The sequence below is a fragment of the Ambystoma mexicanum genome, chromosome 14 (assembly GCF_040938575.1).
Source record: "Ambystoma mexicanum isolate Mex_15411 chromosome 14, UKY_AmexF1_1, whole genome shotgun sequence".
In the NCBI taxonomy this organism is placed as follows: Eukaryota; Metazoa; Chordata; class Amphibia; order Caudata; family Ambystomatidae; genus Ambystoma; species Ambystoma mexicanum.
The window spans coordinates 614,348,242-614,368,337 of NC_090940.1; the positions used below are offsets into that span (position 1 = coordinate 614,348,242).

Consider the following 20,096-nt stretch of genomic DNA (forward strand, 5'->3'; position numbering starts at 1 on the left):
GCACAATAAGGTCACATCCTTGTAGGCATTGGGTTGCTTGACTTGTTCCTATGTGGATTTCTGAGTGTGTGTGCAGTTTCCAAAGGAGGTGTCTGTTAATGTCAGTATGTGGTTACCTGAGTATTTGTTTGGCTACCTGAGTGCACACAGATGTGAGTCTGCACGTAGTTGCCCGAGTGTGTGCCTTCGTACCTGAATTGGTGAGGGCGAGCGCTTTGAGTGTGACGAACTCCTCCTTCTCCACTCTCAGCTTCTTGTACCTGCGCACCAGCTGGAGGATGGCCAGGTAGAGCTCGAGCAGGCCGGTCAGGCGAGAGTGCTCCTCGTCCATGATGTAGTCCTCCGCATAGACCAGCTCGTCCTCGTAGGGCAGCGAGCGGTACACGATGCCCAGGATCAGGATTTCCATCCAGGCACTCTGCAGGAGGCTCATCTGGTCCCCCAGGGAAAGATTAGAGAATCCTGGGGAGAAAGCAGAGAGGAGTCAGGGGGAGACTGGCAGAGAGTCTGGAGGGCAGGAGATAGCATGACAAGAGAGAGAGTGTGGGGAGCAGGAGAGAGCATGGCAGGAGACAGGAGAGGGAGTCGGGGGGCAGGAGAGAGCATGACAGGAGACAAGAGAGGGAGTCTGGGGGACAGGAGAGAGCATAACAGGAGACTGGAGAGGGAGTCTGGGGGCAGGGGAGAGCATGAGAGGAGAGTCTGGGGAGCAGGAAAGAGCATGACAGGACACAGGAGATTTGGGAGAGAGTCTGGGGAACAGGAGAAAGTATGGCAGGAGACTGGAGAGAGAGTCTGGGGCATGAGGGAGCATGACAGGCGACAGAAGAGGGAGTCTGGGGGACAGGAGAGAGCATGACAGGAGAGGGAGTCTGGGGGAAAGGTGAGAGCATGACAGTAGAGGGAGTCTGTGGGACAGGGGAGAGGATGACAGGAGGCTGGAGAGAGGGAGTCTGGGGGGCAGGAGAGAGCATGACAGAAGAGGGAGCCTGGGGGACAGTGAATAGGATGACAGGACACTGGAGATAGAGTCTTGGGGACAGGGGAGAGGATGGCCGGAAACTGGAGAGAGAGAGTCTAGGGGGCAGGAGAGAGCATGCCAGGAGACAGGAGACAGGAGAGAGAGTCTGGGGAACAGCAGAGAGCATGACAGGAGACTGGAGAGAGAGTCTGGGGACAGCAGAGAGCATGAAAGGAGACTGGTGAGGGAGTCTGGGGGACATGAGAGAGCATGACAGGAGAATGGAGAGTTAGTTTGGGTGACAGGAGAGAGCATGACAGGAGACTGGGCAGAGCAGTTGAAAAGGGGAGACAAGAGAGAGGGGGAGGGGAGACTAGAGAAAGATTTGAGGAGATAGGAGAAAGGTCGAGAGCACTCGGGGGAAAGGGTTGAGGAGACAGGAGTGATGGTCAGGGGAGATTTTTTAGAGTGTTTGAAAGAGATAGAGACAGAAGAGGGTCATTGGAAGTCTGGAGACAATGGTTGAGAACAAGAGACAGGAGAGAGGGTGAGCGCAGGGGAGACTGGAAAAAGGATCCGGGGAACCGGGAAGAGGGTCAGGGGAGACTGCAGAGCAGGACTGGCTAAGACAGGAGAGAGGGTTGGGGGAGTGGTTTGGGGGAGGAGAGAGGGTCAGAGGGAGACTGGAGAGAGATTCACAAGGAGACTGGAGATAGCAACAGGATAGAGGGTTAGAAGTAGACATAAGTGTTGGTCAAATGGGGAGAGGATAACTGAGAAACAGGAAAGAGAGAGACATGAGAAATGGTCATGGGGATATTGAAACAGCTGCCTGAGACGGGCTTGCAGTGAGATGGTCATGGGGATATTGAAACAGCTGCCTGAGACGGGCTTGCAGTGAGATGGTCATGGGGATATTGAAACAGCTGCCTGAGCTGGACTTGCAGTGAGACATATTGAAACAGCTGCCTGAGCTGGGCTTGCAGTGAGATGGTCGTGGGGTTATTGAAATAGATGCCTGAGCTGGGCTTGAAGCGAGATGGTCATGGGGATATTGAAACAGCTGCCTGAGCTGGCCTTGCAGTGAGATGGTGATGGGGATATTGAAACAGCTGCCTGAGCTGGCCTTGCAGTGAGATGGTGATGGGGATATTGAAACAGCTGCCTGAGCTGGCCTTGCAGTGAGATGGTGATGGGGATATTGAAACAGCTGCCTGAGCTGGGCTTGCAGTGAGATGGTTATGGGGATATTGAAACTGATGCCTGAGCTGGGCTTGCAGTGCGATGGCTTGCATTGAAATAGCTGCCTGAGCTGGGCTTGCAGTGAGATGGCTTGCACTGAAATGGCTGCACTGAGTTGGACTTGCATTGACTTGGCTGCATTTAGTAGAACATGCATTGAGATGGCTGTATTTAATTGGAATTGCACTGAGGTGACTGTGATGCTGGAAATGCATCGGAGGGACAGGGCCGCCGTATCCTTGTCCTTTACTGCCTTTTATCATGTGTTCTGTTGTGTTTTCCACGCAGGACTTCATGTGGGACTCCTGGCGGTGCAGCTCTCTATTTTGGTTTTGGTGAACAGACCCATGGGATACCCTTATGGCACCCATGGGTGGGGGCACAACCCTGTGCCCCTAGGGTATGTTTTTGGGTACCTGTGTGTGGACCACAGAGCAGGGTACGGGCTGGTGGCAGCTCTGTGCTGAATTGACTGGTGCCCTGAGCATCCTCCATTTTGGGATGCCCAGGCCCTGTCATTGGAATCAGTAGATTCCTGATGGAGACAAGATGGCCCCCGTGCCCTCTTGCCTTCCATCGCCTGTTACCTTGATCTTCCCGAAGTCCCGAGAAGCCCTGACTCTGTCCCTTCCCCCTGACTGGCTGTTGGGTGGAAGTTCCATATATGGTAGTGTGGGGAAGTGCTGACCAGACTGGCTGGAGCCTTCCCAACAACCATGTCTTGTGGGTACGCCTTTGGGTGGGACCTAGGTGAATGGAGTGTGTGACGAATATGTACTTCTTGTTGTGGATGTCTGGTTTCTGGTGTTTGGCACAGTGACTGAGACAGCCCTGCCCGAAACTGGTATGAATGCAGTGTCTAGTGTTGAGTGGCGTGGTACTTGTCCGAATCCACAGTCTGTGTTGTGAGTGTCTGGATGGAGAAGAATGTCCTTAATGCATCGTGCACCTGATTGGCTGACAGACTGCTGAATGCCCTTCATAGTGATTGGATGCTTAAGTGTGACCCAGCGGAATGAATGGGAGATCAACAGTATATCTGGAGACCACTCACTGCTAGGAATCGTGTTCAGAAGTGTTCAGAGCTGAAGTCCAAACTACAAAGAGTAACTGGAGTGAAACTGACGCTTGACCTTGAAGCCGTGGTGGAAGAGAAGAATTGCTGGTGCTCTCCTTCATCAATCTGAAAGCTGCTGTGTCTCCAAGGACTGACCCAGAGAGGACCTAGTAAGGCGCCCTCTGTTCGAACTACAAGAGACCATCGTGCACCAGCTGATCTTTGCCAAAGCTCCCTGGTAGACAGACCTACGACAGGCTGCCGACCGGAGATGGGGACTGCCGCGAAATCCCAAAGAGAAGCACCTGGACTGTTGTCCGCCACCGCCGATGACTGCCGTCGCCGACCGGAGTCGCTGTGCTCCCGTTGCCTAAGAACTCTTGATCCAAGGACGCTCTCATGTGCATCATCGCCCGTCTGATCCCGCTGCAGAAGGCCAGGCCGTCGACATGCCGAGGAGCATCCGCCGGTGGGTTTCCCACCACCCAAAGACCACACAGGCGCCAACGACTCGACGCCTTTGCTGGGCCACAGTTCTTCAAACTCTTTGCAGTCCAGAACTATCGACATCGAGGTGTCACACACGCCTCTTCCTTGCAGGACGTTTACGCATCCCTGTCAATGAGCACTGCTAGGAGAGAAGCGGCCACTTCACCGTCGTAGCTCACCCTGTTCTCTGTCAGACGTTTGACGACCCGTGACTCCTGCCTTAAAGGGAGGGCACTCAAGAAGGGCCATTGATTCCCCGACGAGGAACGCTACAACGCCAGGTACTTTTGGGTTGCAGAACTATTGGAAAGTTTCGTGTGAACAATATATGGACTGAGCTTGTGATATATCTTTATTTTACAGATTGCCCAGGTGGGGGGATCTCCACACAGAACTGTGTCTAACGGTAGGGGCCAGTATCCTGCCAATTGTTCTAACCAACTGCTTTCCTCTTTTATCTATAGTTGGTTTCCCTTACGAACTGATTTGTGTGACATTTAACCGTCCAGTTGATGCACTTTAAAGAGATCTAATAGTAATTGTGGTACCACGTAGAACTGTATATTTGCCATTATAGATAACTGAGTACAAAGTGAGTTATCGTGATATTGTATATAACCTTGAATATTAATTATATAACGATAGTGTTTTAACTAATACAGTTTGCGGACATTCCTTTGTGGGTGCTTGGGGACTACACTGTACTTAAGAACCAGCCTGCATCACCTCCTGAGAAGCTAGGCCCTGATTGCTCAACCACGTACCAATAATAGAGAATCTTGGCTGGGATCCTCTGTGCCTCTCCTCTACCATATAGAGAGCAGAAGTACAGACACCCACCCAGTCTTTACAGCAGCGGCATTAAGTTGGGCTTGTCATGAGATGGCTTGCATTGAAATTACTGCATTAAATTAGGCTTGCAGTGAGATGACTTGAATTAAAGGGCCTTTGTTGTCTTGCAGTGAGATTACTTGCATTGAAATGGCAGCATTGAGTTGGTCTTGTGGTGAGTTGGCTTGAATGGAAATGGCGGCATTGAGTTGGACCTTTGGTGGGATGGTTTGAATGGAAATGGTGGCATTGAGTTGGACTTCTGGTGAGATGATTTGAATGGAAATGGCGGCATTGAGTTGGACTTGTGGTGAAATGGTTGAATGGAAGTGGCGGCATTGAGCTGGACATAAGGTGAGATGGTTTAAATGGGAATGGCAGGATTGAGTTGGACATCTGGTGAGATGGTCTGAATGGAAATGGCAGCATTAAATTGGACTTCTGATGAGATGGTTTGAATGGAAATGGCGGCATTGAGATGGACTTCTGGTTAGGTGGTTTGACTGGAAATGGCGGCATTGAACTAGACTTCTGGTGAGAAGGCTTGAATGGAAATGGCGGCATTAAGTTGGACTTCTGGTGAAATGGCTTGAATGGAAATGGCGGCATTAAGTTGGACTTCTGATGAGATGGCTTGAATGGAAATGACGGCATTAAGTTGGACTTCTGGTGAGATGGCTTGAATGGAAATGGCGGCATTAACTGGGATTTTGGGTGAGATGGCTTGAATGGAAATGGCGGCATTAAGTGGGACTTCTGGTGAGATGGTTTGATTGGAAATGGCTGCATTGAGTTGGACTTCTGGTGAGATGGTTTGAATGGAAATGGCGGCATTGAGTTGGACTTCTGGTGAGATGGCTTGCACTGAAGTGGGTGCACTGAGTTGGGCTTGTGGCGAGGTGGTTTGATTGCAAATGGCTGCATAGAGTTGGACTTCTGGTGAGATGGTTTGAATAGAAATGGCGGCATTGAGTTGAACATTTGGTGAGATGGTTTGAATGGAAATGGCAGCATTGAGTTGGACTTCTGGTGAGATGGTTTGAATGGAAATGGCAGCATTGAGTTCGACTTCTGGTGAGATGGTTTGAATAGAAATGGCGGCATTGAGTTGAACATTTGGTGAGATGGTTTGAATGGAAATGGCAGCATTGAGTTGGACTTCTGGTGAGATGGTTTGAATGGAAATGGCAGCATTGAGTTCGACTTCTGGTGAGATGGGTTGCACTGAAGTGGCTGCACTGTGTTGGGCTTTTGTTGAGATGGCTTGAATGGAAATGACTGCATTCAATTGGACTTCTGGTGAGATGGCTTGCAATGGAAATGGCGGCATTGACTTAGACATCTGGTGAGATGGTTTGACTGGAAATGGCTGCTTTGAGTTGCACATTTGGAGGGATGTTTGAATGGCAATGGTGGCATTGAGTTGCACTTCTGGTGGACAGCTTGAATGGTAATGGCAGCATTGAGTTGGACATCTGGTGAGATGGTTTGAATGGAAGTGGCTGCACTGAGTTGGGCTTGCAGTGAGATGGCTTGCATTGAAGTGGCTGCATTGAGTTGGGCTTGCAGTGAGATGGCTTGCACTGAAGTGACTGCATTGAGTTGGGCTTGTGGCGAGGCGGTTTGATTGCAAATGACTGCATTCAGTTGGGCTTGATGGCTTGCACTGAAGTGGCTGCACTGAGTTGGGCTTGTGGCGAGGCGGTTTGATTGCAAATTACTGCATTCAGTTGGGCTTGCAGTGAGATGCTTGCACTAAAGTGACTGCATTCAGTTGGGCTTGCAGTGAGATGGCTTGCACTGAAGTGGCTGCATTGACTTGGACTTCTGGTGAGATGGTTTGAATGGAAATGGCGGAATTGAGTTGGGCTTGCAGTGAGATGGCTTGCACTGAAGTGACTGCATTGAGTTGGGCTTGCAGTGAGATGCTTGCACTGAAGTGACTGCATTGAGTTGGGCTTGCAGTGAGATGGCTTGCACTGAAGTGGCTGCATTGACTTGGACTTCTGGTGAGATGGTTTCAATGGAAATGGCAGCATTGAGTTGGGCTTGCAGGGAGATGGCTTGCACTGAAGTGACTGCATTGAGTTGGGCTTGCAGTGAGATGCTTGCACTGAAGTGCCTGCATTGAGTTGGGCTTGCAGTGAGATGCTTGCACTGAAGTGACTGCATTGAGTTGGGCTTGCAGTGAGATAGCTTCCACTGAAGTGGCTGCAGTGACTTGGACTTCTGGTGAGATGGTTTGAATGGAAATGGCGGCATTGAGTTGGGCTTGCAGTGAGATGGCTTGCATTGAGGTGACTGCATTGAGTTGGACTTGCAGTGAGATGGCTTGCACTGAAGTGACTGCATTGAGTTGGTCTTGCAGTGAGATGGCTTGCACTGAAGTGACTGCATTGAGTTGGGCTTGCAGTAAGATGGCTTGCACTGAAGTGGCTGCATTGACTTGGACTTCTGGTGAGATGGTTTGAATGGAAATGGCGGCATCGAATTGGGCTTGCAGTGAGATGGCTTGCACTGAAGTGACTGCATTGAGTTGGTCTTGCAGTGAGATGGCTTGCACTGAAGTGACTGCATTGAGTTGGTCTTGCAGTGAGATGGCTTGCACTGAAGTGACTGCATTGAGTTGGTCTTGCAGTGAGATGGCTTGCACTGAAGTGACTGCATTGAGTTGGGCTTGCAGTGAGATGGCTTGCACTGAAGTGGCTGCATTGACTTGGACTTCTGGTGAGATGGTTTAAATGGAAATGGCGGCATTGAGTTGGGCTTGCAGTGAGATGGCTTGCACTGAAGTGACTGCATTCAGTTGGGCTTGCAGTGAGATGCTTGCACTGAAGTGACTGCATTGAGTTGGGCTTGCAGTGAGATGGCTTGCACTGTAGTGGCTGCATTGACTTGGACTTCTGGTGAGATGGTTTGAATGGAAATGGCGGCATTGAGTGGGCTTGCAGGGAGATGGCTTGCACTGAAGTGACGGCATTGAGTTGAGCTTGCAGTGAGATGCTTGCACTGAAGTGACTGCATTGAGTTGGGCTTGCAGTGAGATGCTTGCACTGAAGTGACTGCATTGAGTTGGGCTTGCAGTGAGATGGCTTGCACAGAAGTGGCTGCATTGACTTGGACTTCTGGTGAGATGGTTTGATTGGAAATGGCTGCATTGAGTTGGACTTCTGGTGAGATGGTTTGAATGGAAATGGCGGCATTGAGTTGGACTTCTGGTGAGATTGGTTGCACTGAAGTGGCTGCACTGTGTTGGGCTTTTGTTGAGATGGCTTGAATGGAAATGACTGCATTCAATTGGACTTCTGGTGAGATGGCTTGCAATGGAAATGGCGGCATTGACTTAGACATCTGGAGAGATGGTTTGACTGGAAGTGGCTGCACTGAGTTGGGCTTGCAGTGAGATGGCTTGCATTGAAGTGGCTGCATTGAGTTGGGCTTGCAGTGAGATGGCTTGCACTGAAGTGACTGCATTCAGTTGGACTTGATGGCTTGCACTGAAGTGGCTGCACTGAGTTGGGCTTGTGGCGAGGCGGTTTGATTGCAAATTACTGCATTCAGTTGGGCTTGCAGTGAGATGCTTGCACTAAAGTGACTGCATTGAGTTGGGCTTGCAGTGAGATGGCTTGCACTGAAGTGGCTGCATTGAGTTGGACTTCTGGTGAGATGGTTTGAATGGAAATGGCGGCATTGAGTTGGACTTCTGGTGAGATGGTTTGAATAGAAATGGCGGCATTGAGTTGGACATTTGGTGAGATGGTTTGAATGGAAATGGCAGCATTGAGTTGGACTTCTGGTGAGATGGTTTGAATGGAAATGGCAGCATTGAGTTTGTCTTCTGGTGAGATGGGTTGCACTGAAGTGGCTGCACTGTGTTGGGCTTTTGTTGAGATGGCTTGAATGGAAATGACTGCATTCAATTGGACTTCTGGTGAGATGGCTTGCAATGGAAATGGCGGCATTGACTTAGACATCTGGTGAGATGGTTTGACTGGAAATGGCTGCTTTGAGTTGCACATTTGGAGGGGTGTTTGAATGGCAATGGTGGCATTGAGTTGCACTTCTGGTGGACAGCTTGAATGGTAATGGCAGCATTGAGTTGGACATCTGGTGAGATGGTTTGAATGGAAGTGGCTGCACTGAGTTGGGCTTGCAGTGAGATGGCCTGCATTGAAGTGGCTGCATTGAGTTGGGCTTGCAGTGAGATGGCTTGCACTGAAGTGACTGCATTCAGTTGGGCTTGATGGCTTGCACTGAAGTGGCTGCACTGAGTTGGGCTTGTGGCGAGGCGGTTTGATTGCAAATTACTGCATTCAGTTGGGCTTGCAGTGAGATGCTTGCACTAAAGTGACTGCATTCAGTTGGGCTTGCAGTGAGATGGCTTGCACTGAAGTGGCTGCATTGAGTTGGACTTCTGGTGAGATGGTTTGAATGGAAATGGCGGCATTGAGTTGGGCTTGCAGTGAGATGGCTTGCACTGAAGTGACTGCATTGAGTTGGGCTTGCAGTGAGATACTTGCACTGAAGTGACTGCATTGAGTTGGGCTTGCAGTGAGATGGCTTGCACTGAAGTGGCTGCATTGACTTGGACTTCTGGTGAGATGGTTTGAATGGAAATGGCGGCATTGAGTTGGGCTTGCAGGGAGATGCTTGCACTGAAGTGACTGCATTGAGTTGGTCTTGCAGTGAGATGCTTGCACTGAAGTGACTGCATTGAGTTGGTCTTGCAGTGAGATGGCTTGCACTGAAGTGACTGCATTGAGTTGGTCTTGCAGTGAAATGGCTTGCACTGAAGTGACTGCATTGAGTTGGGCTTGCAGTGAGATGGCTTGCACTGAAGTGACTGCATTGAGTTGGTCTTGCAGTGAGATGGCTTGCACTGAAGTGACTGCATTGAGTTGGGCTTGCAGTGAGATGGCTTGCACTGAAGTGGCTGCATTGACTTGGACTTCTGGTGAGATGGTTTGAATGGAAATGGTGGCATTGAGTTGGGCTTGCAGTGAGATGGCTTGCACTGAAGTGACTGCATTGAGTTGGTCTTGCAGTGAGATGCTTGCACTGAAGTGACTGCATTGAGTTGGTCTTGCAGTGAGATGCTTGCACTGAAGTGACTGCATTGAGCTGGTCTTGCAGTGAGATGGCTTGCACTGAAGTGACTGCATTGAGTTGGTCTTGCAGTGAGATGGCTTGCACTGAAGTGACTGCATTGAGTTGGGCTTGCAGTGAGATGGCTTGCACTGAAGTGACTGCATTGAGTTGGTCTTGCAGTGAGATGGCTTGCACTGAAGTGACTGCATTGAGTTGGGCTTGCAGTGAGATGGCTTGCACTGAAGTGGCTGCATTGACTTGGACTTTTGGTGAGATGGTTTGAATGGAAATGGTGGCTTTGAGTTGGGCTTGCAGTGAGATGGCTTGCACTGAAGTGACTGCATTGAGTTGGGCTTGCAGTGAGATGCTTGCACTGAAGTGACTGCATTGAGTTGGGCTTGCAGTGAGATGGCTTGCACTGAAGTGGCTGCATTGACTTGGACTTCTGGTGAGATGGTTTCAATGGAAATGGCGGCATTGAGTTGGGCTTGCAGGGAGATGGCTTGCACTGAAGTGACTGCATTGAGTTGGGCTTGCAGTGAGATGCTTGCACTGAAGTGACTGCATTGAGTTGGGCTTTCAGTGAGATGCTTGCACTGAAGTGACTGCATTGAGTTGGGCTTGCAGTGAGATGGCTTGCACTGAAGTGGCTGCATTGACTTGGACTTCTGGTGAGATGGTTTGATTGGAAATGGCTGCATTGAGTTGGACTTCTGGTGAGATGGTTTGAATAGAAATGGCGGCATTGAGTTGGACTTCTGGTGAGATGGCTTGCACTGAAGTGGCTGCACTGAGTTGGGCTTGTGGCGAGGTGGTTTGATTGCAAATGGCTGCATTGAGTTGGACTTCTGGTGAGATGGTTTGAATAGAAATGGTGGCATTGAGTTGGACATTTGGTGAGATGGTTTGAATGGAAATGGCAGCATTGAGTTGGACTTCTGGTGAGATGGTTTGAATGGAAATGGCAGCATTGAGTTGGACTTCTGGTGAGATGGTTTGAATGGAAATGGCAGCATTGAGTTCGACTTCTGGTGAGATGGGTTGCACTGAAGTGGCTGCACTGTGTTGGGCTTTTGTTGAGATGGCTTGAATGGAAATGACTGCATTCAGTTGGACTTCTGGTGAGATGGCTTGCAATGGAAATGGCGGCATTGACTTAGACATCTGGTGAGATGGTTTGACTGGAAATGGCTGCTTTGAGTTGCACATTTGGAGGGGTGTTTGAATGGCAATGGTGGCATTGAGTTGCACTTCTGGTGGACAGCTTGAATGGTAATGGCAGCATTGAGTTGGACATCTGGTGAGATGGTTTGTATGGAAGTGGCTGCACTGAGTTGGGCTTGCAGTGAGATGGCTTGCATTGAAGTGGCTGCATTGATTTGGGCTTGCAGTGAGATGGCTTGCACTGAAGTGACTGCATTGAGTTGGGCTTGTGGCGAGGCGGTTTGATTGCAAATGACTGCATTCAGTTTGGCTTGATGGCTTGCACTGAAGTGGCTGCACTGAGTTGGGCTTGTGGCGAGGCGGTTTGATTGCAAATTACTGCATTCAGTTGGGCTTGCAGTGAGATGCTTGCACTAAAGTGACTGCATTGAGTTGGGCTTGCAGTGAGATTGCTTGCACTGAAGTGGCTGCATTGACTTGGACTTCTGGTGAGATGGTTTGAATGGAATTGGCCGCATTGAGTTGGGCTTGCATTGAGATGGCTTGCACTGAAGTGGCTGCACTGTGTTGGGCTTTTGTTGAGATGGCTTGAATGGAAATGACTGCATTCAATTGGACTTCTGGTGAGATGGCTTGCAATAGAAATGGCGGCATTGACTTAGACATCTGGTGAGATGGTTTGACTGGAAATGGCTGCTTTGAGTTGCACATTTGGAGGGGTGTTTGAAAGGAAATGGTGGCATTGAGTTGCACTTCTGGTGGACAGCTTGAATGGTAATGGCAGCATTGAGTTGGACATCTGGTGAGATGGTTTGAATGGAAATGGCGGCATTGAGTTGGGCTTGCAGTGAGATGGCTTGCACTGAAGTGACTGCATTGAGTTGGGCTTGCAGTGAGATGCTTGCACTGAAGTGACTGCATTGAGTTGGGCTTGCAGTGAGATGGCTTGCACTGAAGTGGCTGCATTGACTTGGACTTCTGGTGAGATGGTTTGAATGGAAATGGCGACATTGAGTTGGGCTTGCAGGGAGATGGCTTGCACTGAAGTGACTGCATTGAGTTGGTCTTGCAGTGAGATGGCTTGCACTGAAGTGACTGCATTGAGTTGGTCTTGCAGTGAGATGGCTTGCACTGAAGTGACTGCATTGAGTTGGGCTTGCAGTGAGATGGCTTGCACTGAAGTGGCTGCATTGACTTGGACTTCTGGTGAGATGGTTTGAATGGAAATGGCGGCATTGAGTTGGGCTTGCAGGGAGATGGCTTGCACTGAAGTGACTGCATTGAGTTGGGCTTGCAGTGAGATGCTTGCACTGAAGTGACTGCATTGAGTTGTGCTTGCAGTGAGATGCTTGCACTGAAGTGACTGCATTGAGTTGGGCTTGCAGTGAGATGGCTTGCACTGAAGTGACTGCATTGAGTTGGTCTTGCAGTGAGATGGCTTGCACTGAAGTGACTGCATTGAGTTGGGCTTGCAGTGAGATGGCTTGCACTGAAGTGGCTGCATTGACTTGGACTTCTGGTGAGATGGTTTGAATGGAAATGGTAGCATTGAGTTGGGGTTGCAGTGAGATGGCTTGCACTGAAGTGACTGCATTGAGTTAGGCTTGCAGTGAGATGCTTGCACTGAAGTGACTGCATTGAGTTGGGCTTGCAGTGAGATGGCTTGCACTGAAGTGGCTGCATTGACTTGGACTTCTGGTGAGATGGTTTGAATGGAAATGGCGGCATTGAGTTGGGCTTGCAGGGAGATGGCTTGCACTGAAGTGACTGTATTGAGTTGGGCTTGCAGTGAGATGCTTGCACTGAAGTGACTGCATTGAGTTGGGCTTGCAGTGAGATGGCTTGCACTGAAGTGGCTGCATTGACCTGGACTTCTGGTGAGGTGGTTTGATTGGAAATGGCTGCATTGAGTTGGACTTCTGGTGAGATGGTTTGAATGGAAATGGCGGCATTGAGTTGGACTTCTGGTGAGATGGCTTGCACTGAAGTGGCTGCACTGAGTTGGGCTTGTGGCGAGGTGGTTTGATTGCAAATGGCTGCATTGAGTTGGACTTCTGGTGAGATGGTTTGAATAGAAATGGCGGCATTGAGTTGGACATTTGGTGAGATAGTTTGAATGGAAATGGAGCATTGAGTTGGACTTCTGGTGAGATGGTTTGAATGGAAATGGCAGCATTGAGTTGGACTTCTGGTGAGATGGTTTGAATGGAAATGGCAGCATTGAGTTCGACTTCTGGTGAGATGGGTTGCACTGAAGTGGCTGCACTGTGTTGGGCTTTTGTTGAGATGGCTTGAATGGAAATGACTGCATTCAAATGGACTTCTGTGAGATGGCTTGCAATGGAAATGGCGGCATTGCCTTAGACATCTGGTGAGATGGTTTGACTGGAAATGGCTGCTTTGAGTTGCACATTTGGAGGGGTGTTTGAATGGCAATGGTGGCATTGAGTTGCACTTCTGGTGGACAGCTTGAATGGTAATGGCAGCATTGAGTTGGACATCTGGTGAGATGGTTTGAATGGAAGTGGCTGCACTGAGTTGGGCTTGCAGTGAGATGGCTTGCATTGAAGTGGCTGCATTGAGTTGGGCTTGCAGTGAAATGGCTTGCACTGAAGTGACTGCATTGAGTTGGGCTTGTGGCGAGGCGGTTTGATTGCAAATGACTGCATTCAGTTGGGCTTGATGGCTTGCACTGAAGTGGCTGCACTGAGTTGGGCTTGTGGCGAGGCGGTTTGATTGCAAATTACTGCATTCAGTTGGGCTTGCAGTGAGATGCTTGCACTAAAGTGACTGCATTGAGTTGGGCTTGCAGTGAGATGGCTTGCACTGAAGTGGCTGCATTGATCTGGACTTCTGGTGAGATGGTTTGAATGGAAATGGCGGCATTGAGTTGGACTTGCATTGAGATGGCTTGCACTGAAGTGACTGCATTGAGTTGGGCTTGCAGTGAGATGCTTGCACTGAAGTGACTGCATTGAGTTGGGCTTGCAGTGAGGCTTGCACTGAAGTGGCTGCATTGACTTGGACTTCTGGTGAGATGGTTTGAATGGAAATGGCGGCATTGAGTTGGGCTTGCAGGGAGATGGCTTGCACTGAAGTGACTGCATTGAGTTGGGCTTGCAGTGAGATGCTTGCACTGAAGTGACTGCATTGAGTTGGGTTTGCAGTGAGATGCTTGCACTGAAGTGACTGCATTGAGTTGGGCTTGCAGTGAGATGCTTGCACTGAAGTGACTGCATTGAGTTGGGCTTGCTGTGAGATGGCTTGCACTGAAGTGGCTGCATTGACTTGGACTTCTGGTGAGATGGTTTGAATGGAAATGGCGGCATTGAGTTGGGCTTGCAGTGAGATGCTTGCACTGAAGTGACTGCATTGAGTTGGGATTGCAGTGAGATGCTTGCACTGAAGTGACTGCATTGAGTTGGGCTTGCAGTGAGATGGCTTGCACTGAAGTGGCTGCATTGACTTTGACTTCTGGTGAGATGGTTTGAATGGAAATGGCGGCATTGAGTTGGGCTTGCAGTGAGATGGCTTGCACTGAAGTGACTGCATTGAGTTGGTCTTGCAGTGAGATGGCTTGCACTGAAGTGACTGCATTGAGTTGGTCTTGCAGTGAGATGGCTTGCACTGAAGTGACTGCATTGAGTTGGGCTTGCAGTGAGATGGCTTGCACTGAAGTGGCTGCATTGACTTGGACTTCTGGTGAGATGGTTTGAATGGAAATGGCGGCATTGGTTGGGCTTGCAGTGAGATGGCTTGCACTGAAGTGACTGCATTGAGTTGGTCTTGCAGTGAGATGGCTTGCACTGAAGTGACTGCATTGAGTTGGTCTTGCAGTGAGATGGCTTGCACTGAAGTGACTGCATTGAGTTGGTCTTGCAGTGAGATGGCTTGCACTGAAGTGACTGCATTGAGTTGGTCTTGGAGTGAGATGGCTTGCACTGAAGTGACTGCATTGAGTTGGGCTTGCAGTGAGATGGCTTGCACTGAAGTGACTGCATTGAGTTGGTCTTGGAGTGAGATGGCTTGCACTGAAGTGACTGCATTGAGTTGGGCTTGCAGTGAGATGGCTTGCACTGAAGTGGCTACATTGACTTGGACTTCTGGTGAGATGGTTTGAATGGAAATGGCGGCATTGATTTGGGCTTGCAGTGAGATGGCTTGCACTGAAGTGACTGCATTGAGTTGGGCTTGCAGTGAGATGCTTGCACTGAAGTGACTACACTGAGTTGGGCTTGCAGTGAGATGGCTTGCACTGAAGTGGCTGCATTGACTTGGACTTCTGGTGAGATGGTTTGAATGGAAATGGCGGCATTGAGTTGGGCTTGCAGGGAGATGGCTTGCACTGAAGTGACTGCATTGAGTTGGGCTTGCAGTGAGATGCTTGCACTGAAGTGACTGCATTGAGTTGGGCTTGCAGTGAGATGCTTGCACTGAAGTGACTGCATTGAGTTGGGCTTGCAGTGAGATGGCTTGCACTGAAGTGGCTGCATTGACTTGGACTTCTGGTCAGATGGTTTGAATGGAAATGGCGGCATTGAGTTGGGCTTGCAGTGAGATGGCTTGCACTGAAGTGACTGCATTGAGTTGGTCTTGCAGTGAGATGGCTTGCACTGAAGTGACTGCATTGAGCTGGTCTTGCAGTGAGATGGCTTGCACTGAAGTGACTGCATTGAGTTGGGCTTGCAGTGAGATGGCTTGCACTGAAGTGGCTGCATTGACTTGGACTTCTGGTGAGATGGTTTGAATGGAAATGGCGGCATTGAGTTGGGCTTGCAGTGAGATGGCTTGCACTGAAGTGACTGCATTGAGTTGGTCTTGCAGTGAGATGGCTTGCACTGAAGTGACTGCATTGAGTTGGGCTTGCAGTGAGATGGCTTGCACTGAAGTGACTGCATTGAGTTGGTCTTGCAGTGAGATGGCTGGCACTGAAGTGACTGCATTGAGTTGGGCTTGCAGTGAGATGGCTTGCACTGAAGTGACTGCATTGAGTTGGTCTTGCAGTGAGATGGCTGGCACTGAAGTGACTGCATTGAGTTGGGCTTGCAGTGAGATGGCTTGCACTGAAGTGGCTGCATTGACTTGGACTTCTGGTGAGATGGTTTGAATGGAAATGGCGGCATTGAGTTGGGTTTTTGGTGGGTTGGCATTTATTTAAATGTTGTTGATTCATTCGGCACACACTAAACATCACTATGTATCTATGGGCCCCAAGCTTGCCAAACCCAGAGACACCTCACTGGTGAGACCCAATGAGCCCAAAACATGTCTACAGTTACTTGTGGCCTCATGCAGAAGGGATCGGTCTGGAGTGCCTCTTTTGGGGTGGAGCCAAGTATGATTTGCATATGTTCTTTCCCCTTCTGTAGTGGCATGTCAGGCTGAAAAACAATGGTTTGGAGGATTGGCCAGAGCAATACCAGTGGTTGTGATTAAATCAGAACCTTGCAACCATCACCTTTCCTGTGTTGCAGTAATAACTGCAATAACTCAGAAAGAAACTATTGATTTGGTATTTAGATGCCCGGCAGGTATTTTACAAAATTATTGTATACATCAATAGTTGTTTTGTAAGTAGTTGTGTTGGTTAATGGACTGCATTGTGATTATAAGTGTATGATTCAGTGTGAGCGGCTTGGGACTGTGTATTTTGTTCGTATTTATTTATTTATTTATAGTAATGGCGCTCTCGCAGTCAGGACAGATAGTGCTGAGGCTGTTAAACGGGAAATCATATTGTGCCTCCTTCTGTAATGTATATTGGCCTAAGCCCAGTCGCTCTGCGAAGAAAACCGTGTTTCAAATGTGCCGATTTTGGATCGACTTCACTGCCATTTTGGGATCATCCGCCATTTTGATTTCTGTTCAAAATTAACTCTGTGTTCTAAAATGGTGTACTATGTTTCCAACTAGTAACCGAGCCTTCCCCGAACCTTGCACCTTAGTTAATGTTTAGACTGTCCATTGTCCGAATGTTTAGGCTGAGTAAAGAGACCTTGTCCCATGCCTGACTTGTGGTCTAAGGATTGTCTGCACCAATAAGCCTCATCCACGAATATACATCGACACAATGTAATGCAAATATCGAAAGTGGACACTGGCAGAAACACATTGTGAAAGGACATGTGCTAAGGCTTACTGCTAAATCCGGGAATACACTGTTGCCATTGTGACGTATTTGTGTGTAAACTAAATGTAATCCGTGTGCATATTGTCGTACAAGCCACAAGTGAACTCGGCACAAACTCTAGACCATGGATTATTAACTTGCAGAGGGGCTGGACATTACAAAATTGTATAAATGCGTGAATGTCCAGATGTCCTGTACCTCTCACTGCTCACACTGAAGGGCTGGTATTCACTGTGATGTACTGAGGGCCAGATAGCTATCTGATTTTGTTCTTTGTAAAATGTACAGTATTACAGATCTGTGAATCTTTATAAGCCAGTGTTTGGTGTATTTCCTTTTGTGGTACTCAGCCTCGATATTTCCTCTTGCTTTTACAAGGCTACAGTGGGGAGGTGTACACTCAGTAATCGGCTGACCGACAAGACACATTGGATAAGCGGGCGGCATGTTGTCACAGCTAGGGGGCAGCAGAGGAGCACGGAGCTGAGGAGCAGTAGGAGGAAAGGGAGCTTGCCAGGAGTAGGGGGCGGGAGGAGGAAGGGGTCAGAGCATTAGGGGCAGCAGAGAAAAGACAGTTCACTACAGATGCACGAGAGAGGGACGCCTGCACGGGGCTTGTGTATGGCATCTCTATATTAGGGATGGCGTTTTTAGTGCGTGCTTCTTTTTACTTATAGGTCAATGTGTGATTTCTGGATCTGTGTATGCTGTTTTTTGTGTTTTAGTTGTGTTTTAATTGCTGTTTTTTTTGCTTTCTCCTGAATGTCCTTGTGTCTTAAAGTTTCGCCCTTAATGTCTGTCCCTGTGGCTCTCTGTCTGTACTGTGGCTCTATGGGGCTCTCTGTCTGCCTCTGTGGCTCTCTGTCTGCCCCTGTGGCTCTCTGTCTGCCTCAGTGGCTCTCTGTCTGCTGCCGTGGCTCTCTGTCTGTCTCTGTGGTTCTCTGTCTGCCCCTGTGGCTCTCTGTCTGCCCGTGTGGCTCTCTGTCTACTTCTGTGGCTCTCTACCTGCCTGTGTGGCACATTGTCTTCCCCTGTGGCTCTCTGTCTGCCTCAGTGGCTCTCTGTCTGCCCGTGTTGGTCTCTGTCTTCCCCCGCGGCTCTCTGTCTGTCTCTGTGGCTCTCTGTCTGCCCCTGTGGCTCTCTGTCTGCCGATATGGCTCTCTGTGGCTCTCTGTCTGCCTCTGTGGCTTTCTGTCTGCCCCTCTCGCTCTCTGTCTGCCTCTGTGGATCTCTGTCTGCCTCTGTGGCTCTCTGACTGCCCCTGTGGCTCTCGTTCTTCCCCTGTGGCTCTCTGTCTGCCCCCGTGGCTCTCTGTCTGCCCCTGTGACTCTCTGTCTGCCCCTGTGGCTCTCTGTCTGTCTCTGTGGCTCTCTGTCTGCCTCTGTGGTTCTCAGTCGGCCCGTGTGGCTCTCTGTCTGTTCCCGTGGCTCTCTGTCTGCCTCAGTGGCTCTCTGTCTGCTGTCGTGGCTCTCTGTCTGTCTCTGTGGTTCTCTGTCTGCCCCTGTGGCTCTCTGTCTGCCTCTGTGGCTCTCTTGTCTGCCCTTGTGGCTCTCTGTCTGCCTCTGTGGCTCTCTGTCTGCCCCTGTGGCTCTCTGTCTGTCTCTGTGGCTCTCTGTCTGCCCCTGCGGCTCTCTGTCTGCCTCAGTGGCTCTCTGTCTGCCCCTGTGACACTCTGTCTGCACCTGTGGCTTTCTGTCTGCCTCTGTGGCTCTCTGTCTTCTCCTGTGGCTCTCTGTCTGCCTCTGTGGCTCTCTGTCTGCCTCTCTCGCTCTGTCCGTCACTCTCTGTCACCCCATGCTGCTGTGTGTGCATGCCTCCATTTGCAGTTCTGTGGGTGTGGCAGTTTTTCGGCATGCCCTTATGTTTACGTGGGTGGAAATCTCACCTGACCAGTGACTACGGACTCCTTTCGGGTCCTGTCATAGAATAAGGCGCTTCTGTGCATTTGGTGAACTTCTGTGTAGAATATCCCAGCTGCAAGTTCCAGCGGTGCGCTGGTGTGTACTCCGATTACGGTTGGTGTGTGTTATTTGCCCAGTACAATCTCCTTTAGGTGTACGGTTGGGCTGGCTTGTGCCGATTGTCTCCCTTCATTACACGCCAGCAGTTGTGTCTTCTCTCTGGGCACTCGTCTTAGTCCTGGGCTCTGCTTTTTCCCGCCTCTCTTTCATTGGGGAGGGCTCCAGCGATAGTTAAGCTATTGCACTACATTTACAGGTATATGTGGGGTGTGCCCAGGGGCGGAGTCACCCACAATATTTTGTGGGTGGGCTGGATGGCAGTTTTGAAAGATGGTAGTGAGTGGGGTCATTAAACCTATTTCACTGTTGATTGCCCCCCCCCCCGTCATCCCCCAGCCGAGCCGAGGAGGATGAATAGATATTATACCTCCCTTTGGACCATTAGATGCTTCTTTCACCCCCAACTCACCAGAGGTGTGAGGATTGTGTAACAAGTGGGGCCTTGAGCTACCATAGATGGGCTCACCCAAAGGGGAGCTCGGAGAGTGCACTGGGCTTGTTCTGCCCCGACCGAATCTGTAGGAACTGCCGAGCGTAGCGAGGTAGCGCGACCCAACCCAGGTAGGTTCAGAGGGCTTCTCTCCCTGAGAAAAATGTTTAAATAAGGGGTTGAAATTATGACCTTTACAGTACACATATTAGGTAAAAAGCCACACAGTTTACAATCGGTTTTGTTGGGTAAGAGATGAAAAAAGCCTTATTAGAAGCCTAGTCACCAACAATGCACAGGAGCATTTTCAAACACATTTTCATAAGGACTTTGCCCACTGTACGTAGCCCGCAAGTGTAAAAAACATTTTCATACGATTGTGCCCAAACACGTCCATTCTGGTGCTCCTAAATATGGCAGTATTCCCACATCAGAAACTACTCATGTTTGCTTTGCCCATGATGGCAGTAACGATACTATAACAAAACATGTCCATGCTAACTCTGCCAATATATGCCATATCTCCACGTAAGAACATGCTCTTTTTGGCTTTGTCTTTAATGCCAGTAAAACAAAAAGCCATGCCACAGTAAGAAAAAGTGCCTTTGCTGATTAGCTGGTACAATAGCTCAACAGGTTGAGCCCTTGCAGCTGCAATGTGTGTGTGATCTACAGGGCACAGG

The 20,096-nt window shown here is 49.6% G+C and overlaps 1 protein-coding gene across 2 annotated transcripts in view; it reads right to left on the reverse strand.

Moving 5' to 3' along the window:
• ESRRB (estrogen related receptor beta) overlaps positions 1–20,096 on the reverse strand; it is a 305,163-nt gene that overhangs the window by 21,419 nt on the left and 263,648 nt on the right. For both annotated transcript variants that reach the window (XM_069638025.1, XM_069638024.1), the window contains exon 6: positions 193–462. In XM_069638025.1, coding sequence (XP_069494126.1) covers positions 193–462 — 270 coding nt within the window. The remainder of the gene's footprint in view (positions 1–192; positions 463–20,096) is intronic.